This window comes from Colletotrichum godetiae (genome assembly GCF_030913485.1).
Source record: "Colletotrichum godetiae strain CBS 193.32 chromosome Unknown BDP55scaffold_3, whole genome shotgun sequence".
Classification (NCBI taxonomy): domain Eukaryota; kingdom Fungi; phylum Ascomycota; class Sordariomycetes; order Glomerellales; family Glomerellaceae; genus Colletotrichum; species Colletotrichum godetiae.
This window is the reverse complement of record NW_026851251.1, coordinates 1,097,883-1,114,029: the sequence shown is the minus strand read 5'-3', so window position 1 is coordinate 1,114,029 and position 16,147 is coordinate 1,097,883. Positions and strand designations below refer to the sequence as shown.

At 53.7% G+C, this 16,147-nt stretch overlaps 6 protein-coding genes and 1 non-coding gene across 7 annotated transcripts; 3 read left to right on the top strand and 4 right to left on the bottom strand.

Moving 5' to 3' along the window:
- Window positions 1-1,263: 1,263 nt before the first annotated feature.
- BDP55DRAFT_541561 (uncharacterized protein) lies at window positions 1,264-2,228 on the bottom strand (the record flags this gene model as incomplete). Its single annotated transcript, XM_060568229.1, has 2 exons — window positions 1,264-2,133; window positions 2,196-2,228. 2 exons carry the CDS (start codon window positions 2,226-2,228, stop codon window positions 1,264-1,266), a joined length of 903 nt encoding a protein of 300 aa, XP_060435717.1.
- An 816-nt stretch (window positions 2,229-3,044) lies between these two features.
- On the top strand, window positions 3,045-3,197 carry BDP55DRAFT_540953 (uncharacterized protein; the record flags this gene model as incomplete). The annotated part of the gene is made up of 1 exon (XM_060568166.1): window positions 3,045-3,197. A coding segment is annotated over one exon (153 nt), but the record flags the coding sequence as incomplete, so codon positions are not given.
- Window positions 3,198-3,418: 221 nt separating this feature from the next.
- On the top strand, window positions 3,419-5,259 carry BDP55DRAFT_689952 (fungal-specific transcription factor domain-containing protein; the record flags this gene model as incomplete). The annotated part of the gene is made up of 4 exons (XM_060576800.1): window positions 3,419-3,524; window positions 3,581-4,670; window positions 4,722-4,995; window positions 5,059-5,259. The coding sequence occupies 4 exons, from the start codon at window positions 3,419-3,421 to the stop codon at window positions 5,257-5,259; spliced, it is 1,671 nt and encodes a 556-aa protein (XP_060435715.1).
- Window positions 5,260-5,312: 53 nt separating this feature from the next.
- Window positions 5,313-7,559, bottom strand: BDP55DRAFT_723573 (lysophosphoplipase A; the record flags this gene model as incomplete). The annotated part of the gene is made up of 3 exons (XM_060578769.1): window positions 5,313-6,960; window positions 7,037-7,359; window positions 7,416-7,559. The coding sequence occupies 3 exons, from the start codon at window positions 7,557-7,559 to the stop codon at window positions 5,313-5,315; spliced, it is 2,115 nt and encodes a 704-aa protein (XP_060435714.1).
- Window positions 7,560-8,909: 1,350 nt separating this feature from the next.
- BDP55DRAFT_t41 lies at window positions 8,910-8,981 on the top strand. The gene has a single exon. It is a non-coding gene; the product is annotated as a tRNA-Trp (tRNA).
- A 607-nt stretch (window positions 8,982-9,588) lies between these two features.
- On the bottom strand, window positions 9,589-10,705 carry BDP55DRAFT_626627 (histidinol phosphate phosphatase HisJ family protein; the record flags this gene model as incomplete). Its single annotated transcript, XM_060571657.1, has 3 exons — window positions 9,589-9,813; window positions 9,934-10,479; window positions 10,544-10,705. The coding sequence occupies 3 exons, from the start codon at window positions 10,703-10,705 to the stop codon at window positions 9,589-9,591; spliced, it is 933 nt and encodes a 310-aa protein (XP_060435713.1).
- An 844-nt stretch (window positions 10,706-11,549) lies between these two features.
- Window positions 11,550-15,187, bottom strand: BDP55DRAFT_540468 (histone deacetylase; the record flags this gene model as incomplete). Its single annotated transcript, XM_060568125.1, has 2 exons — window positions 11,550-12,689; window positions 12,743-15,187. 2 exons carry the CDS (start codon window positions 15,185-15,187, stop codon window positions 11,550-11,552), a joined length of 3,585 nt encoding a protein of 1,194 aa, XP_060435712.1.
- Between the last annotated feature and the right edge of the window lie 960 nt (window positions 15,188-16,147).

Below are 16,147 nucleotides of genomic sequence, written 5' to 3'. Positions count from 1 at the left end.
CATCCCTACGTCCCCACTACAAACCCCCCTACTCGCCCTCCCCTAGGTCCCTTGTCTCTCATGCTATGATGCTCAGCGGCAACCGGCCGACCTGGTCTGCCGGACATCCCGGGCTGGCTGCAGGGTCGAAAGGGGTTGCCTTCCCTTGCCAAGATTCGCGCGCTTGTATACACTGGAGAGAGCACCACCCTGCGGGAAGTTGGAAACACTGCACAATCTATGTAGCCCCCCGGGGGGATGTGTTGCCAAGAACTAACGGCGCGGGCTTGGGAAGCAATCCTGAAATGTGAAATGAGGGCTCCTGCAAAGAGACGGAAGCGAGTGATATCAGATGTCAAAACCTGGCCTATTTCATCCTTATCATCTAGACTACTCTGGAGGTTTGCACATTTTGGATGGAACAGGCTTTTGATTATCACTGCAGCATCCGATTTGCATCTCAAAGTTGGAATGGTGGTCTAGATCATGTTGGCCCTAGGGTGCATGCGGGCGCATCTGTGACATGTATATACTCTGGTGTTTGTATTCTACAAGTATCTCTCTTTTGTAATGTAGTGGGTGCCATTCTGCATGGCCATCACTGCGGTGACTTGTGGTCCATAGGGCCCGTAGTAATGTTGGCTCTTAGAGTTATCTCCTTTCTAGGGTTGCATTAAGTCGTGTTTATAGTAAGTTTAGCCACGGGGCGCTGAAGTGTTGAGATGCACTAGGCAAATGAGCTTAGAATCGGAAAGTCGTAGCTGACTAGAATATCTAGCAATGTTACACAATTTTTTGTGGCGTGATTCACATGATATATTTGCTTCTTCATGACTTTGATAGGCCCAAGGTGATTACTAGACTTATGGACTAGCTGTGATGGTTTGGAGGCGCCAAAGTATAATCCTGTTAAAGTCATAATATTCGTGTTGTTGAGGCAATTGCAGTCCCTAGATTTCAACGCCCCCTAATGCACGTTCGCTTGACGTTCTCGCTCATTCGATACTTTTTGCAGCATAGCGTGAGATTTTACACAGGAATCCAACGCACATTTCCTTTATTTCCGCTTTGGACCGCAAGAAGTGCGTCTTAGCAAGGAAACAATTGTCACATTTGTCTCGTGGTCATTGCCCTAGGCACACGCAACGACGCCACAGCTGCCTGAACGAAGTCTATTCTCTGCTATGTGAAAACATGAACATGCAGTTCATCCTCTACTTTTCACAGTCTAGTTGGAGGGAAGCCTCACCATACATATTCGACCATGTAGAGTGGCAAAACGGTCTAGGAGCTGTAAACGGCAGCGAACCTAGCCTCCAGATCCTTCTCGGTCAGAAGCGGGAGGCCCACAAGCTCGTTATCGAGCTTGTCGTAAGCAGACTTGTATCTGCCGCTAAGGAGGGCAGCCTTGAGTAGACCAAACATCTTGAACTCGTTGGTCGGGTCCTCCTGGGCGGCCTTCAGGTTCTTTTCCAGCTCAGCCTCCCCATCAAGCTCGGTCTCCTTCCACTCGGTGCCAGGCGGTGAGTACTTCTTGGCGAGCGTAAGTAGCTGCGACTGGGAGACTTCAAGCTCTTGAAGCTTCAGGTTACGGTTCTTGGTCGCCTCCGGGTTCTTCAGGGCGCCAGCAACCGCCTGTCCGATACCAGCGAGACTAGTGCTTGCGAAGCGGGCGTGGCCCCCGTTCGTCACGACGGCCGTCTTGTTCGCGTAGTCAAAGGCGATGGGGAACTTGACGACGAGATCGGTGAAGCCACCGACGGAGAAGATGGTGTACTCGATCTCGCTGGCCTTTTCCTTGAGGTAGTTCTGCGTGTCGGTCATGGGCTTCATCATAACGGCGAGCTCAGCCGCCGCCTTGGGGTCGGTCGTGAAGGAGCCCCAGTCAGAAGGGATGTAGCGCTTGACGCCGGCCTTGATGGCGGCGTCGATGATGGTTTTCTGTATGAGGAGGCCGCCCTTGCTGAGGGTTGAGACGATGACATCCTGCCCCTTGATGGCCGTGGCGATGGTGTCGATTGAGGAATAGTCGATCGCCTTGTAGTGCACGCCAGCGGGGAGGTCTTCTGAGGCCGACTCGGCGCGGCCGAATACCGTGACATTGAAGCCAGCGTTGGCAAGCTCAGTGGTGACTGCGGTTCCCAAGAGACCTTTCTGTAAACTTGTTAGTTCCTAAGCTGCTCCTACTTCGGAGACAGGAGTGTGGGGAAACTTACGCCAAGGAGAGCGACGTTCTTGAAAGAGCTCATCTTCGTAGTTTGGTGGTGACAATCTGGTAAGCTTTTCAGACGTTATGTGCTGAGATAATTGTTGTCGTTTGTTACTGTTGCATGTTGGTCGATTGGTGTTCACCGCGACTCTCATGTCCTCTTATACACACTATCTACTTCAACTTTCCGGCTGTGTTATTGAGACTGAAAGTCCGACGGCTGACGAGATGACTCCGTCATATTTACTCAGGGTCAGGGTGACGATGCCTATCCCGACAAATTTGGCAATCTTTCGGGACTTTGGACGTCGAAAGTCCAGAATCGAGGACGGACAAGATGGCGCAGTTGTGGAGAAAGCACCTTGGTTCAGTCCACTCGGCGGATATAATTATGTCTCCGAATTATTGATCTCCGAATTATTGATAGTCCCATGCCGCTCTGAACGCTGATTTGCGGAAAGCTGGGGTACACTAGTCGAAAAAGACTGTAGCGGGGGATACAAACCATCCCAGAAACATCCGCAATTGCATCCGCTGACTCTTCCAACTACACAAAGGGCGGAAGCTTATTAATATCCGCCCACTTATACATCCCCCCCGATTACTCACGACAACTCCCGCATCAAGCACACTGTTCGCCCATCTTTCTAGCGGATTCAAACAAAAGCCCGCTTCTCTGTCCAAAATATTTCCGAGGGTCGAGGAGACCACCTGGCAAACATGGCTGGTGTCGCTGAGACCGCAAGTACCGGCGAGATCAATGTGGAGGAGGCCAGCAAGCGGATTTATAGTGTAAGCAACTCCGCTTGCCAACCGTCCAGTCGGAGTCGACATGAGCTAATCTAATCACCGTCTACAGGCATGTGCCTACTGCAAGTCACGCAAAAGACGATGCGATGGAGGAGAGCCAGCCTGTGGACTCTGCACTAGGTCGGGCGTACCCTGCGTGTACACTGAGCGCAGGAAGAGAGGCCCGGGGCGGAAGTTAGTATCCATTGCGGATGCTTAATTCAGGAACAATTGCTGACTTGTCACTCAGGAACAAAGTCGGGGCCGTATCAGAAGGGAAGCGGCAGAGCAACGAGGCTGAACTCAACGGTCTCGGTGATCAGTCATCCCTTGATGATCCAGAATCCGCAGGGCTTGTCAATACTCTGTCTTCTCAGACTGTTTCCCCCACAGAACGTCCTATTAAAATACCCAAAAGCCTGGCGCAAAGACTCCAGAGCTATGCCGCAGAACAAAAACAGCGTAACCCGGCTGATCCTGGGCCCAGCCGGCGTGAAAGGGTGGCACCCTATGCTCTCCCCTTCCTCCCCAAAGATCTGTTCGGGCGGTCTTCCATACTAGAAGGGCTTCGCAACGCCCGGAGTCAAATCGAGGCAAACATAGATCCGAGACCGTTCAGCAGAAGCACGTTCGCGCGCTTCCCGCCTCAAGAGTACATTCTGGACCTGGAAATCACCGTCATGGAAGAAGTGCAGCTCTTCTGTCCCGCCATGACTCAGGAGACGTTCCTAGAGCTCACCGACAAACAGTACGGAGTTCATTCCGATCAAAACGACTGTGATACTTCAGCTAGGCGATGCATAGCGAACGCCCTATTCGGGGCTGCCATGCGGTGGAGGACCGCGAATGATTCCTTTAAGCACTTTAGCGGCTTGAGCTGGGGATACTACAAGAACGCTTACTCCATTTTCCCGGAGCTTATTCTTCAGGGCAGCAATGTGTTGGCATGCGAGGCGATATTGGCTTTAGCCACGTTCTCTCTGGGCACGGCCGATACCCGCACGACAGCGCAGCTGGCTTCTGCTGCGGCCCGAACTGCCCAAATAATTGGGCTACATAGGAGAGAAACCTATGCGAACCTCGGTGCCACAGAGTCAGCGCGGCGAAAGCGAGTATTCTGGGCCACGCATATACTCAACACCGACATGATGGTCAGATTTGGACTGTCCCATCCCTTTGCTCACGGCGATGTGACAGTCGAGCTTCCAGCCGAGAATGCGACCATTTTCGATGGCACGTCACAGGCACCGTGCTTCCTGAGAAGCATGGCACAGCTATCCAGAACCCAAGTCAAACTCCACGAAAAATTCTCTGCACACAATATCCAGCTCCAGTCAGGCACAGATCATCACATGATGCTGATACTGTCCACATGTGAGCTGGAAGAGTGGAAGACCTCGCTCCCACAGGAATCGAGACCGGATCCAGCCACTCTCTCGACGACGAGAGAGCTCGACATGCCTACCGCCCTCTTGCATTTCATCTACTTTAGTACCCTGATCAAGACGCACATCAACCTGGCACGGCTCAAGAATGCGACGAGCATTCAGCCATCGTCCCCGCTGTACAACGAGTGGGTGAATAGAGACGCTTTTCCCAGCATAGAGCAGTCGCACGCCAAGTGTACTGCAGCGGCGCGGGCTATTATTGATCTTCTACGCGTGATGCCGCCTCAGCCATATGTGAACTTGTGGTAAGTCTCTAGCGTCGTTGCTTCGAAGTAGGTTATTGACACCCTTGACAGGGTTCTCCTCGGCTATCCCATCATGGCCAGCTTAATTCTCTTGTGGTCTGTACTCGAAGAGCCGACGGGCTCAGACGCCCTTCTCAATGTGAGGGTCATGGGCCAGTTCATTCAGTTCCTGGCGGGGGTGAAGGAGGAAGGCTGTGATCTGCACAGTGTGTTGGACGGCTGTTCAAAGATTTACAAGATTGCCAAATACGTCGTCCACACGCAGAGAGCCATGAGGTTGTCGGCGCCCTTGGAGGAAGACAATGACGTCAAGGAACAACTCGAGGTAAGTTCAAATTGGACGCGCTATTTTTCAACGGTACGGCGTAACTGACTTGCGTACTTGTAGACTCTTCGTTTCAAGCTCTCTGGAGTCACGGATTGGATGTATCTCGCCCAGGGTCTACTAAGTAACATGCCTCTACTTTGCGCACAAGCAAGAGACATCTTTGCAGATGTCCTTGGGATGGAGCAGGCGAATCCCGAGTATGGGGCGTTTGCCCCCGAGTTGCTGATGCCACACAAGCATAATGTATTTTTTAGTTCTTGAAAGAACTTATGACTTGCATTGTACACATAGAGAATGATACCCCATAGTTGAGCTCATAGCAATGCTATCAGGGCAACAAGAGAAGCCACAGTCACAGCAGCCGCCACACGTGCAAGTTCGGCTGAACTCGATGCACCGGACGGGCTCGTCGTGGCCGATGCCGAGGCTGCGGGCGTGGAAGAGGTTCCTCCGCCACCAGCACCACTGCCGCCAGTACCTCCGGTGCCGCTGCTACTGCTCCTACCACTTCCTCCACCGCTAGCCCCGCCAGTGTTCGTTTGACTGCTCCAATACGTTTGATTCCACTCCGCAAACGACAGACTCGAGTTGAGTCTCAGCTTAGGATCGAGGTCGTCCGCCGTGATCGTACGAGTGGTAACCTCTCCGTTCCAACAATGGCGGCGGAAGCACTCCTGACACTGATCCGGCAGGTCGATACCGGCCCTGATCAGACTTCCGCGGATCGTCGCGCAGGCTAGGCAAGCGGGCCACGCTGCATCAACGGTACCGTTGCCGTAGGTCGCAAGGTTGAAGGCGTTGTCGACGGTGAGGTCGAACTCGTTGTCCGTGAAGGAGGACTTGAAAAAGGAGAAGTTGCTGTAGCCGGACCACGGCGAGTTGGGCAGGTAGAGCACCAGCGGCGTAGGCGGCGACTTGGCGGCGTCGCAGCCGAAGAAGGTGGGCTGCTTGGTAAGGTTCTGGGTCACCAGCGTCGCGACGTCGGGGATCTTCGGGAATGGAATGTTGCCCTGGGCTGCCGACTGCGCCGTGTTGACGAGGTTTGTGCCGTTAACCCAATTATACTGCGCATCGGAGGAGGCCTCGTAGACGATGACGAAGTCGACCTGGCGCTCGGGGATGATGAGAGGCCGGATGGGGTTCGTCTCCCCGCCGAGGCTGCCGTCGACGAGGAGGAGCTCGTCGATACCCTGCATGGCTGCGTTGTAGTTCTCAAAGGGATTCGGGTAGGTGGCCCACAGAGACTCGTTGAATGTCTGGTTGAAGGACTCGGCGGTCTGGTTGACGAGGATCACGCGCCCGTCGTCCTCGAATTGAGGGGGAGGCACGATGACTGTGGTGTTTGGCGGGCCCGTTTTGAGCGCCCGCTTGGCAAAGATTGGTGTATCGTACCAGTCGTCGATGAACCACGCGTCGAAAGCGTCTGCCGTGGACCCTTGAATGAAGGTGAACTTGTCGAATCCTTGAACGCACTCGCTGCTGTTCTGAGCTGTGCCGTTGGACATGGAGGTTCCGAGGTACATTGTCGGCATGAAGGCCTGGATTCGTCCACCTCGCCAGCTTCCAAACTCGAAGGGAGTCACCTCGTAGGAGGTCAAATTGAACCCGTTGGTGTTGTTTCTTCCGGGCCACATGATGCCGCCGATCGTGGGCGACTGTCCAGGGATGACTTCGGAGAGAGCAATAATGGGCATCGGGGCTTCGCCTGAAGAGAAGACGGTTCCGGATTGGGCGAGATCAGAGTAGTTGCCATATGTGCGGTTCTCTGGCAGATACGTTGCCCAGAACTGACCAAAGGCATCTGCGACGGAGACAGGGAGTTCCGTCTCTGCTTTTGCACCGACATTCTCAAAGATGTCTGTCAAATATGAGGTGATGTTGCCGTCGGGACCCAGGGTATAATCCACAGTGAAATTGATCTGTTTTCTCAGGGCACTTATAGTGATGAAATCGTTGGCAGCTCTGCGCGAATTGTGAGCATTGCGAATAAAATGGAGAGAGAGGTATGGTGAGATAGAATAGAATCGGAAGGACTTACAGTGTGCTCACGGTCAAGGCACCTCCGCCACTCAGACCGGTGATGTATGATAGAACCTGCGTGAGACCCCCCGTACGAGCGGCAACAGCAGCCGGGTTGCGAGCATCAAAAGCCTGCCATATGCCGAGACCTCCAACACCAGACTGCGTGCCGCCTCCGGAGACGGACAGACCGACGACGGGGTAACTGGAGGTATTGAGCCGTTGGATGTAGCCCTGAACATCGAACCCCGAGATATTTGCAAGTGTGAGGTAAGAGCTGAGCGCGGGGATGACCTTTTCACCGCGGTTAACTCTCCAAGATGCTTCCGGTCGTGAAAGCCCCTGTAATATGAAGTCAACAGCTATGGCTGAATCTCATAGAGATGGCCTCAAGTTACCTCGGAAGCGGACCGGACCGCCAGTCCTGAGGGGCAGCTTGCGTAGACGGGCGCAAAGGGGTCGACGTCTCCTTGTCCCTGGGCAGCGGCGAAGCCGGCCAACAGGAGGACTCCCCCGAGATAATGTGGGTTTCTCGTAGCCATGGTGTCGTAAGAAACAAGATTTAGACATAAGGAGCCGAGAGCTGCTCGAGCTCTATCGTGATAAGTTGGGTAAAGCTATCTTTATCTACCAGCTGTCCAGCACCAGCAGTCAGCTAGAAGTGAGATGGGTATCTGTCTCTACGAGACAAAATTGTTCCATTTGCGGGGACCGCCTAGTTGCCCCTCGTCGACAAAGCCGGGGTGATGCATTGGGACAAGACGACAACAGCAAGACGTCTTCAAGTACCTATGCTACATGATCGGTGGCTCACTGGCACAGCACCTGTAAGGTTGGCGATTTAGGCGGGCTTGGCGGGCTGAAGCTTGTTCCTGTTGAAGCACGAGGCTATTCTCTTAGGGCTGACTTATAAACATGCCAGTCCAATGAAGTCATCCATATCAGCCGCATCCGGCTCAGTGTCGCATGCCAAGTCATGGCTCGGAGAATGCAAACACGTTTCCCACAAGCCCCTCTGTCTTAGTCTGCTCAGATGAGATCTGGGGCTCTGGGAACGCTAGTGGGAAGATGGGGATTCTCGATCTCCGTCTGCATCCGTGGCGTTTCGTTGAACTCGTCGATGCAGGAAGTATGTTTTAGGGTTATGGGAAGGTTATAGTGATGCCTCAATCCTATGTCAATTGATATAATCAGTATAGAATCGGTGCTGTCCATCTATACTAGAGTAGTCAAACAATCTATTTACAAAGTTTATTGTTCCCTCTGCGAACAAGGCTTTCGGGCAAAAGAAGGGAAAAGTACTGCTGTGGAAGGCACTTGGTGCCGAAAGCGGCAATGGCTGAGACTAAGTTTTGGCCGCAGCTGTAACAGCCAGATGGAGGACTGACTCTACCTTCGGCCAAGTCAGCTAGCCCTCTCGGATGTTTGTAGAATTTCAAGTCAGGCGCATGAAGAAGCACTGAGCAGGCGTCCTGACAACTGACTATTTCTAGAGAAGTCGGGTCCCAGCCCAGTGCTGTCTCCGCTTGCTGTGTGTTGATATGGCGCAGCCATAATACGTTCGAAGTTGCTCTCTGTCACTCGGGAGCTAGTTGATAGTCTCAAGGAAACTAGTTCCTTTACTCAACTGCATTTTATACTTGAATCCTGCACAAAGCCTTGACTCGCTAATTGTCTGCAGCGTCTTACCCGAGAGTATCAGTATTTCTTGTGTCTTGTCCTGCATGAAAGCAGCACACCCTGCCCTTTACAAGGTACTGAACGAGACCCACTTTCATTTCCAGAGACTCCATTTTCTCTGCAGTCGCCACCCCGCTTCCCTTCATAGACCCGTTTTGCAGCTGCACCATCAACTCCGCCTCTCCAGCTCGAGACTCGGAATAATACATTATGGCCCTCTGGCGCAACGGTAGCGCGTTCGACTCCAGATCGAAAGGTTATCCGTTCAAATCGGGTGGGGGTCACTCTTTTTTCCCTTTTTGGGCTTCCTGTGAAGCTATCGTGAGTTTTTCTTGGTTGTGGTGGTGTTTTGGTGAGGTCGCGCGAGAGCTTGGTGTTTGATTTTTTGTGGGAGTCATTAGGGTTTGGCGGGACCAATGATCTCGGACGCTCTTGTTACCGTACGATTGGATAGTCTCCCAGGACTTGATTACTTTGAGAAGAAATATTGGGTGAGTGGCATGTCGTATGCTGTGATAGAGTTGTCGTTTTCTCTTGGTCTTCAGAACTACAGAACTCAAGACCTCATCTTATAGATCGTTGCCTGCACCTCACCTGAAAGATTTCCTACCAGCCTGCTTGAATGCACCGAGATGACTATGATGACAAAAAGCCCGCCCACTTGCTTTATGGCTTGTGACTTCAAAACATCCGTCGTAGTGAAGCGCTTGACATTAAGGCAATTGCACCATAGAATGATGCAATCGATCGCAACCCATACATGACATTTACCGACACATTCATCTATCTCACACCTCTAGGTCTATTCTTTCTACACCAGGGATCTCTCCATCTCCTTTCTTTCGCTTTTCTCTCCCTCGTTCGTCTATACCTCTATCGCTCTGCCTCTCTCTAGCTGAAGTTCTCCCGAAACGCTGCCAACGCAACGCCCTTTTCCCGCAACACGGCCTTGGCATCCCCGTTGACCCCCTCCACCGGCCCACGCTCAAATGTGAAGACCTCCTTGACGCCCAGGCTCTCGAGGTAGTTAACGTTGCGCTTGTAATTCGTCGCGACCTGTGCGATGCCGTGGCTGTCGTCTGAAAACGTGAAGCGTCCGCCCATCGCCAACCATGCCTGTCCGTATGCAGAGTCAGTTGCAAAAGTCATTGACAATGGCCCTGCCATAATTCCCAAAAACGTTGGGAGAAAGAGCAGGGAAGAAAAAAACGGGAACGAGTCAAAAAGAAGACTCACCTCGGCAATAGGCCGACACGGATAAGGCTCATCAAGACCCTTCCTCAACGCACTGCTATTACACTCCAACAAACCTCCATACCCCTTCACAACCTCCAAGTTCCTCGCAATCTTCTCCCACACCCCCTTCCACAACCTCACATCCCGCCCCGGGTCCTCGCTCATCAGCCGCACGAGGTCAAAGTGCCCCACCACCCGCGGCTCCAGCGCCGTCAGCATCTCGTGCTGCTGGTCGTAGTACCGCGCGTACATGGTCTCCTCGTCGGGGCCGGCGGACTTCATGGCCTCGACGTACATGTCCCGGCTGTAGTCGATGGGGATGGCGTTGACGTGGTGCAGGGACCCGATGAAGTAGTCCACCGCCGGGTGGGACGCGAGGGACTTGATAAAGGGCCCGTAGGCCGGGCGGTACCATTCTCCCTCGAAGCCGATGAGGAGGTCGATCTGCGGGGCGTACTTTTCGCGCAGGCGCTGGGCTTCGGTGAGGTAGGCTTCGTGGCGGGGGGCGAGGACGGAGAGGGCTGTTTGGGGGTCTCCCTCTTCGAGCTGGGGAAAATTGTCAGGATTCAGTCTCGATGTTGAAGAAGATGATGGGGGTTGGAGTGTTTACCTCTTCAGGGTAGAGATCTCCGATTTCTAGACGGGGCATGTGTTCCGTCAGACCCATGGTCTTGTAGCCGATGCTGATGGCATGCTGGACGATGGCCTCGAGCTGGTCCTTTGCGTGGCCGGGGCAGAATTGCCCCGAGTGGGAGTGCATTGTGAAGGCCATGGTGAGTTGATGAGTTGTATTGTGTATTGGTTGGTCTAAGTGAGAAGAAAATGAGATGAGATGAGATGAGACGAACTCGAAGGTGAGTCAGGTCCCGATGCTGGCCAAAGTCGCAACACGCTGGTGACGTAGTTTTGAGCGATGGCAAATGAAGATTGCGCAATTTACCACTTCTCACAATTTCAGTCAGCGGTGAAAGCAAGTCTAAGATGGACAAGAGATATTCTAGATCGACATGTACAACAAGACTCGAGTATCTCCGATCACTTCAAGATAAGAGGTCAATCGGCCGACCTGGGATGCGTAAAACAGGCGCTGTAATCGGTTGGTTCCCCACCAAAGAAAATTTCGGGGCCCGACGGGTGGCCGCAGCAAATCGCTGACGTTGATCCGTCCACGTTGACGCGCATAATCCCGCTATATCGAGTCTCCGCGTGCCAAGGCTTTCGCCGCATCTGCGGACGCCCACCAGGTTACAATTAGATCTCGGAACCATGTCACGAATGATGGAGATTTTGACCAATCATGGCTTTACGTCAAGAACATCCCCCAATTGCTTCAGTGGCAAGTTCGAGATATATAATTAGGTACAAGAAAAGAGGGTTGTAGTATCCATAAATGGACAGAGAGAAAGAATCAAAAGGCATAACGCGGACGGGGAGGGTATCAAGACGGCGAACTCCGAGTTTGCGGCTCACAAAGCCATATTCGCAGGAAACAAGGTTCTATACTTAAGGAGACGTGATGGGCAAAGGGGGCGAAACAAAAAATGACTTTTCAAGGACTGTGAGATCCCAAATCTGTATCAGCGCTCCAACCCCTTCTCGGATTGTAGCACTACACACTATTGCCTCTGCGGAGTTTCCGGGATGTCCCAGACCGACTTTGCCGGCTCCTCCGGGTCGGTCTTGACTGCCGGCTCTCTCTTGAGCTCAGACGGAGCACTCATCCCCGGCGGCGCGAAAGGGATGGCAGACGTGGAGGTGAAGACTGGCAGATCCGCTCGCATCATCTTCACCGGAGACTTCTTCATAGGCGATGGTTTGGCTGACGACAACTTGGCTGGTGATGGCTTAGACGGCGAAGATTTGACGGGCGTGTTGGTATTGGGCGGCATCCACTTCAGGGGTTCTGACGGCGTTACAGACACAGGAGGGGGGCCCTCCGGCTGATAGTTGATGAACACGTCCGAGCCTGAGGGCGTCACAACGATCGGCGACATCGCGGCGGGTGAGCTGGCAGGGAGCTCTACTGAGCGGGGATCAGGGGTGGCAGCGAGAGGCATTTGCTCGGTCACTGGAGTTGACACTTCCGGCCGGCCTTCTGGGACAGCAGGCGGTGACGGGTCTCCAAACACCAGAGGCTGCGTCGGCGGTGTAGCAAGAGCGTCGTCTTGCGGAGGTGTGACGATCGGAGGTGCCACCGGCGAGGAAGCCTTCTGAGCTTCAAATGGGAAACTCTGCTTTGCTTCTTCGGTTGTGGGCGGTGTGGCAGTTTTGGCTTGGGCGCCTTGAGCTGCTTGAGCTGCCTGAGCTGCTCTGGCTCGCTCTTCTTTCTGCGTCTTGGTGATCAAGTTGATCTTGACCTTCTTCATACCGGCAGTCAACTTGTCCATGTCGTCCTCGGATGTAGCAGCTGGGCTCGGTTTCCTTTGAGGCGGCTGTGATGGCCCAGTCTGCTGGGGAGGAGATGGCTTCGCTGTTGCGGCAGGCTTCTTCACAATTCTTGTAGTTTTCGGGGCATCCTTCTTGACTGCGGGAGCCCTCGTCTTTTTGACGTTCAGGGATGTAGCGCTCTGAGTTCTGACGCTCATCGCTGTGTCTGGTCGCACACTCATAGAAGTGTCCGGACGCTGAGCTGGAACTCCGGGGCCCTCGAAATCTGGGTTGGGAGCATTCGCAGCCACAGTAGGCACGCCACTAAGGCGTCGACCGGGTCGCTTAGCTGCTCCATTTGTATCAGAGGGTATACCTCGAGCCGTTGCCTAGTAGTGACGTCAGTTTGAGTCTCGTTGAGATACTGCAAGGAGTGACAAACCTTCTCCGATGATAGCGCAGCAGGGCCCGCAACCGTCCTCCGTCGATTATTTGACTGCTTTTCATCGTCATCGTCTGCATCAACGTACAAGCCAGGCTTCGCTGGCTTGCGTTCCCTCAGAGACATCCGCGAGGTTGGTCTGCTTGCTGGCTTCGGCTTCGGCGCAGGAGCAGGCGCCGGCGGCACAAGATCAGGGTTAATAATCGACTGTCGGTCTCTCCGGGCCCTTGTCGCCTCCGCGTTCAAGTCTTCAGGCTGGCAGCTGTCGACTTGGCGATCTGACGGGATGAGTAGCCTGCTCAGCTCATGGGCTGCTATGGTCCATGGCACATCAGGGGGAGGCGGTGTTGCTGGTCGCGAATATGGCATTCCATTCGACAAGCCTGAGGCCATCCGCCTCATCCTCGCCGGATCTATGGACTTACCAATCGATGCTTGTGTGGGAGTTGAGTATGTGGGCGGGGTTGAGTGCCGTATCATTTTCGGGCTGGCTGGTCTGTTGCCCATCGCAACTTCTAGCTCGTCGAGTTCGGAGCTCGACCACCAAGACGATTTGTAAGGGTGCAGTGATGGTTCGCCAGCAATGGTTGCTGCAATCTGCCCTGCCATTTCGCCACCGAGCGAAGAGCGACCCCGAATAGGCTCTTCCGGTGGTGTCTGATTGCCTGAGAGTCCGCTCAGATGGCTGAAGATGCCAGAGTAAAGAGCTCGGTCACTGTAACCACCCTCAAGCACGCTGATAACGCGCCCATCAACCCCCAGACCTTCTTCTGCGGCAAGCTTCACCACATCTTGAGCAATACGAGCGTAAAACTCGGTGGGAACGTTCACATTATGACGTTGCATACCCTTCGTCTCCCATTCACTAGCATCGAATCCAGCCGAGAAGAAGATTGCCGCCTTAGGAGGCAGATTGAGAGCGCGCACACGAGCTGCTTGGTTTTTCAGATACTTGCGCGTCTTCTCGATGATAACTGAGTATCTGGACTCGTAGAGTTCCCAGAACTCCTTCTCTGAACCATACGATTCCAGGTGAACATTGTAGATGTTTTGGCCGTGGGCATTGTCGATACACAGACTGGCGTTCTTGACCTTCTCCTCATCACCCCACTCACAGGGGTACGAATTGATGTCATGAAGACTAAAGTAGCCGATGGACGCCTTCTTCCAAGCTGCCGTGTTCTTGGCCGCATTCACTCCTCGTGAATTATGCGCCCAAGTAATGGCTTGGGAGCCATCTCCATGGTGAAGATCGAAATCGATGATGGCCGCATGGGTAAGACCGTGGTTTAGAATACCATGCATAATTCCAACATGGACGTTGTTAACCCAGCAAAACCCCGAAGGAAAAGAAGCTGAGCAGTGATGTCCCGGCGGACGTACAGCGACGAAGGCTCGTCGAGGACCCGATGTGAAAACTCGGTCTACGGCTTCGCAGACGGCACCCAGCGCACCCTCAAAGGCCTCGAGCGATTCTGAGCAAAGATAGAGGTCACCCTCGTGGAACTTTGCGGGCGGTCCGTCCGATCCCCTGTTTAATTCTGGCCTCTGAAGCTCCTTCCCACCAGTCGCCAGTTTTATCTCTGCTCCTTCACACATCATCTTGAGCTCCTCCATCCACTTGGTACCGTGGACGTTGGTGACGGCCGCCGATGTCAGGGGCAATCTCCGCTCGGTCTTGTAGATGCGAAACGGAATCGTCGGAATAGTGGAGGGATCTAGACTTGGATGCAGCGCATATGCGCCATCGCAGTGCCGTTCACCGAGTCGCACGTAGGCCATGGCAACTCCCAGAACCCCGGCCTTGATTCTCTCAGGCCGCTCAACGATGGTGCTGAGGGCACCCTTAGAGGTCTTGGGTCGGGAGAAACGGTGTCCGTAGCAGGCATCGTGGAGGATGACGAGGGTCTCGGTCGCCCGAGTCGAAGTTGGTGAGTGGTGAACCTCTAATTCGGTCTTGAAGTAATCGCGGGCGACTGTAGTCGCTGTAGGCGCAGGCTTGATGTACTCAGGGGGGCTCGGTCGCAAAGGGGATTTTGAGACCGGAGATGAGGCATACACCATGCTAGTCCGCCTCGATGGCGCTCGGCTGGGCGTTCGGCTTGAGGAGCCACTCACAGAGTGCAAGGAACTCGTGGAGGTTTTGCGTTGAAGTGTTGGTGTTGAAGAGCGCTGCAGCGTCGGCGTCGAAGATCTGGACCGGGAGAGCTCCCTCGCAAAGGAGGGACTTCGAGACGGGGCTCGAGGACTCGGTGCCGGAGATGTTCGATTTACGGCCGGTCTCATCGGAGACAGGGCGCTCGAGGCCCGGGGCGAGTTGCTAGCCGACGACGTCGAAAGAGACAGCTGCTTGAGCGAATGCGCCAGGTCCTTGTCCCCATCATGGGAGGATGTATTCAGTAGTGATGGGCGCCGCGATGGCGCTCTGTCGAATGGAGAGGCCATGGTAGAGGCGCAAGACCCATGAAATACTGCGTGGTGTCTCGGATGAATAAAATGGTTCGGGAAAACAACAATGTGAGAAGCCGGTAGCGAAGGAGAGTGTCTTGAAAGCGTAAAGATTTGGGTAAGTGCGGTGTGTAGGTAGCTGGTTCTGGTAACTTGCAACTGGCGGCAGGGTAGGTGGTGGACAGGGGACTTTACGTATTAGTTGACCGCCCGCCAGCACATCGTCACAGTTGTCACTTGTCAGTCGCGTCCGTTGTGTGTACACAACACGCGTCATAAGGTGCATAATTGCGATCACGTGGAGATCAACAAATAGGGGATGCGCGGGGCATTTCGCCTGATCCCGCTTGGGCTGAGAGAAGCGCAGGCGCTACCGATTCAAGTGGGGTTCGGACGATACCATGTGGGGGGGCACGATCGTCACTCCCTCGTGCAATGCAACGTCCACAGTCAACCGTTCACTGACACCCAACCAACGCCCTTTTCTCCAAGAGCTTAATATTTTTCGACGGGCCTCCGCAGACAACAACAACACAACCCTATATCACTAATGCTGTGTTGAGGATCTATCAGTATAGTTAAATGCACGAAGATATCCCAAGAAGAATACCTCAAAAATCATCCATGCCATCACCGCAAGATTGGATTCGAGCAGAACATGGCAATGAAAAAGGGGACCGAAACAGATCATCTAAAGGAGTACCGCTGATTTAATCTTAATATTTTTCGACTACAAACCGATTACATAAGTATTTAAAAAAGTCATTGGGACTGACAAAAGAGTTCACCCCCCCGGTGCTGGACTGGGGGCTACATCTCTTGGTGCTCATGCTGGGAGTCGAACTCGGTACTCGTATGCGCTTAGCCTGTCGTCGAGTAGGCTGGTTGGCGAGTCGCTTATTGACCATTAACCACTCCACCATCCAGCCAGTTTGACCTGACCTGTCGACCTAGACG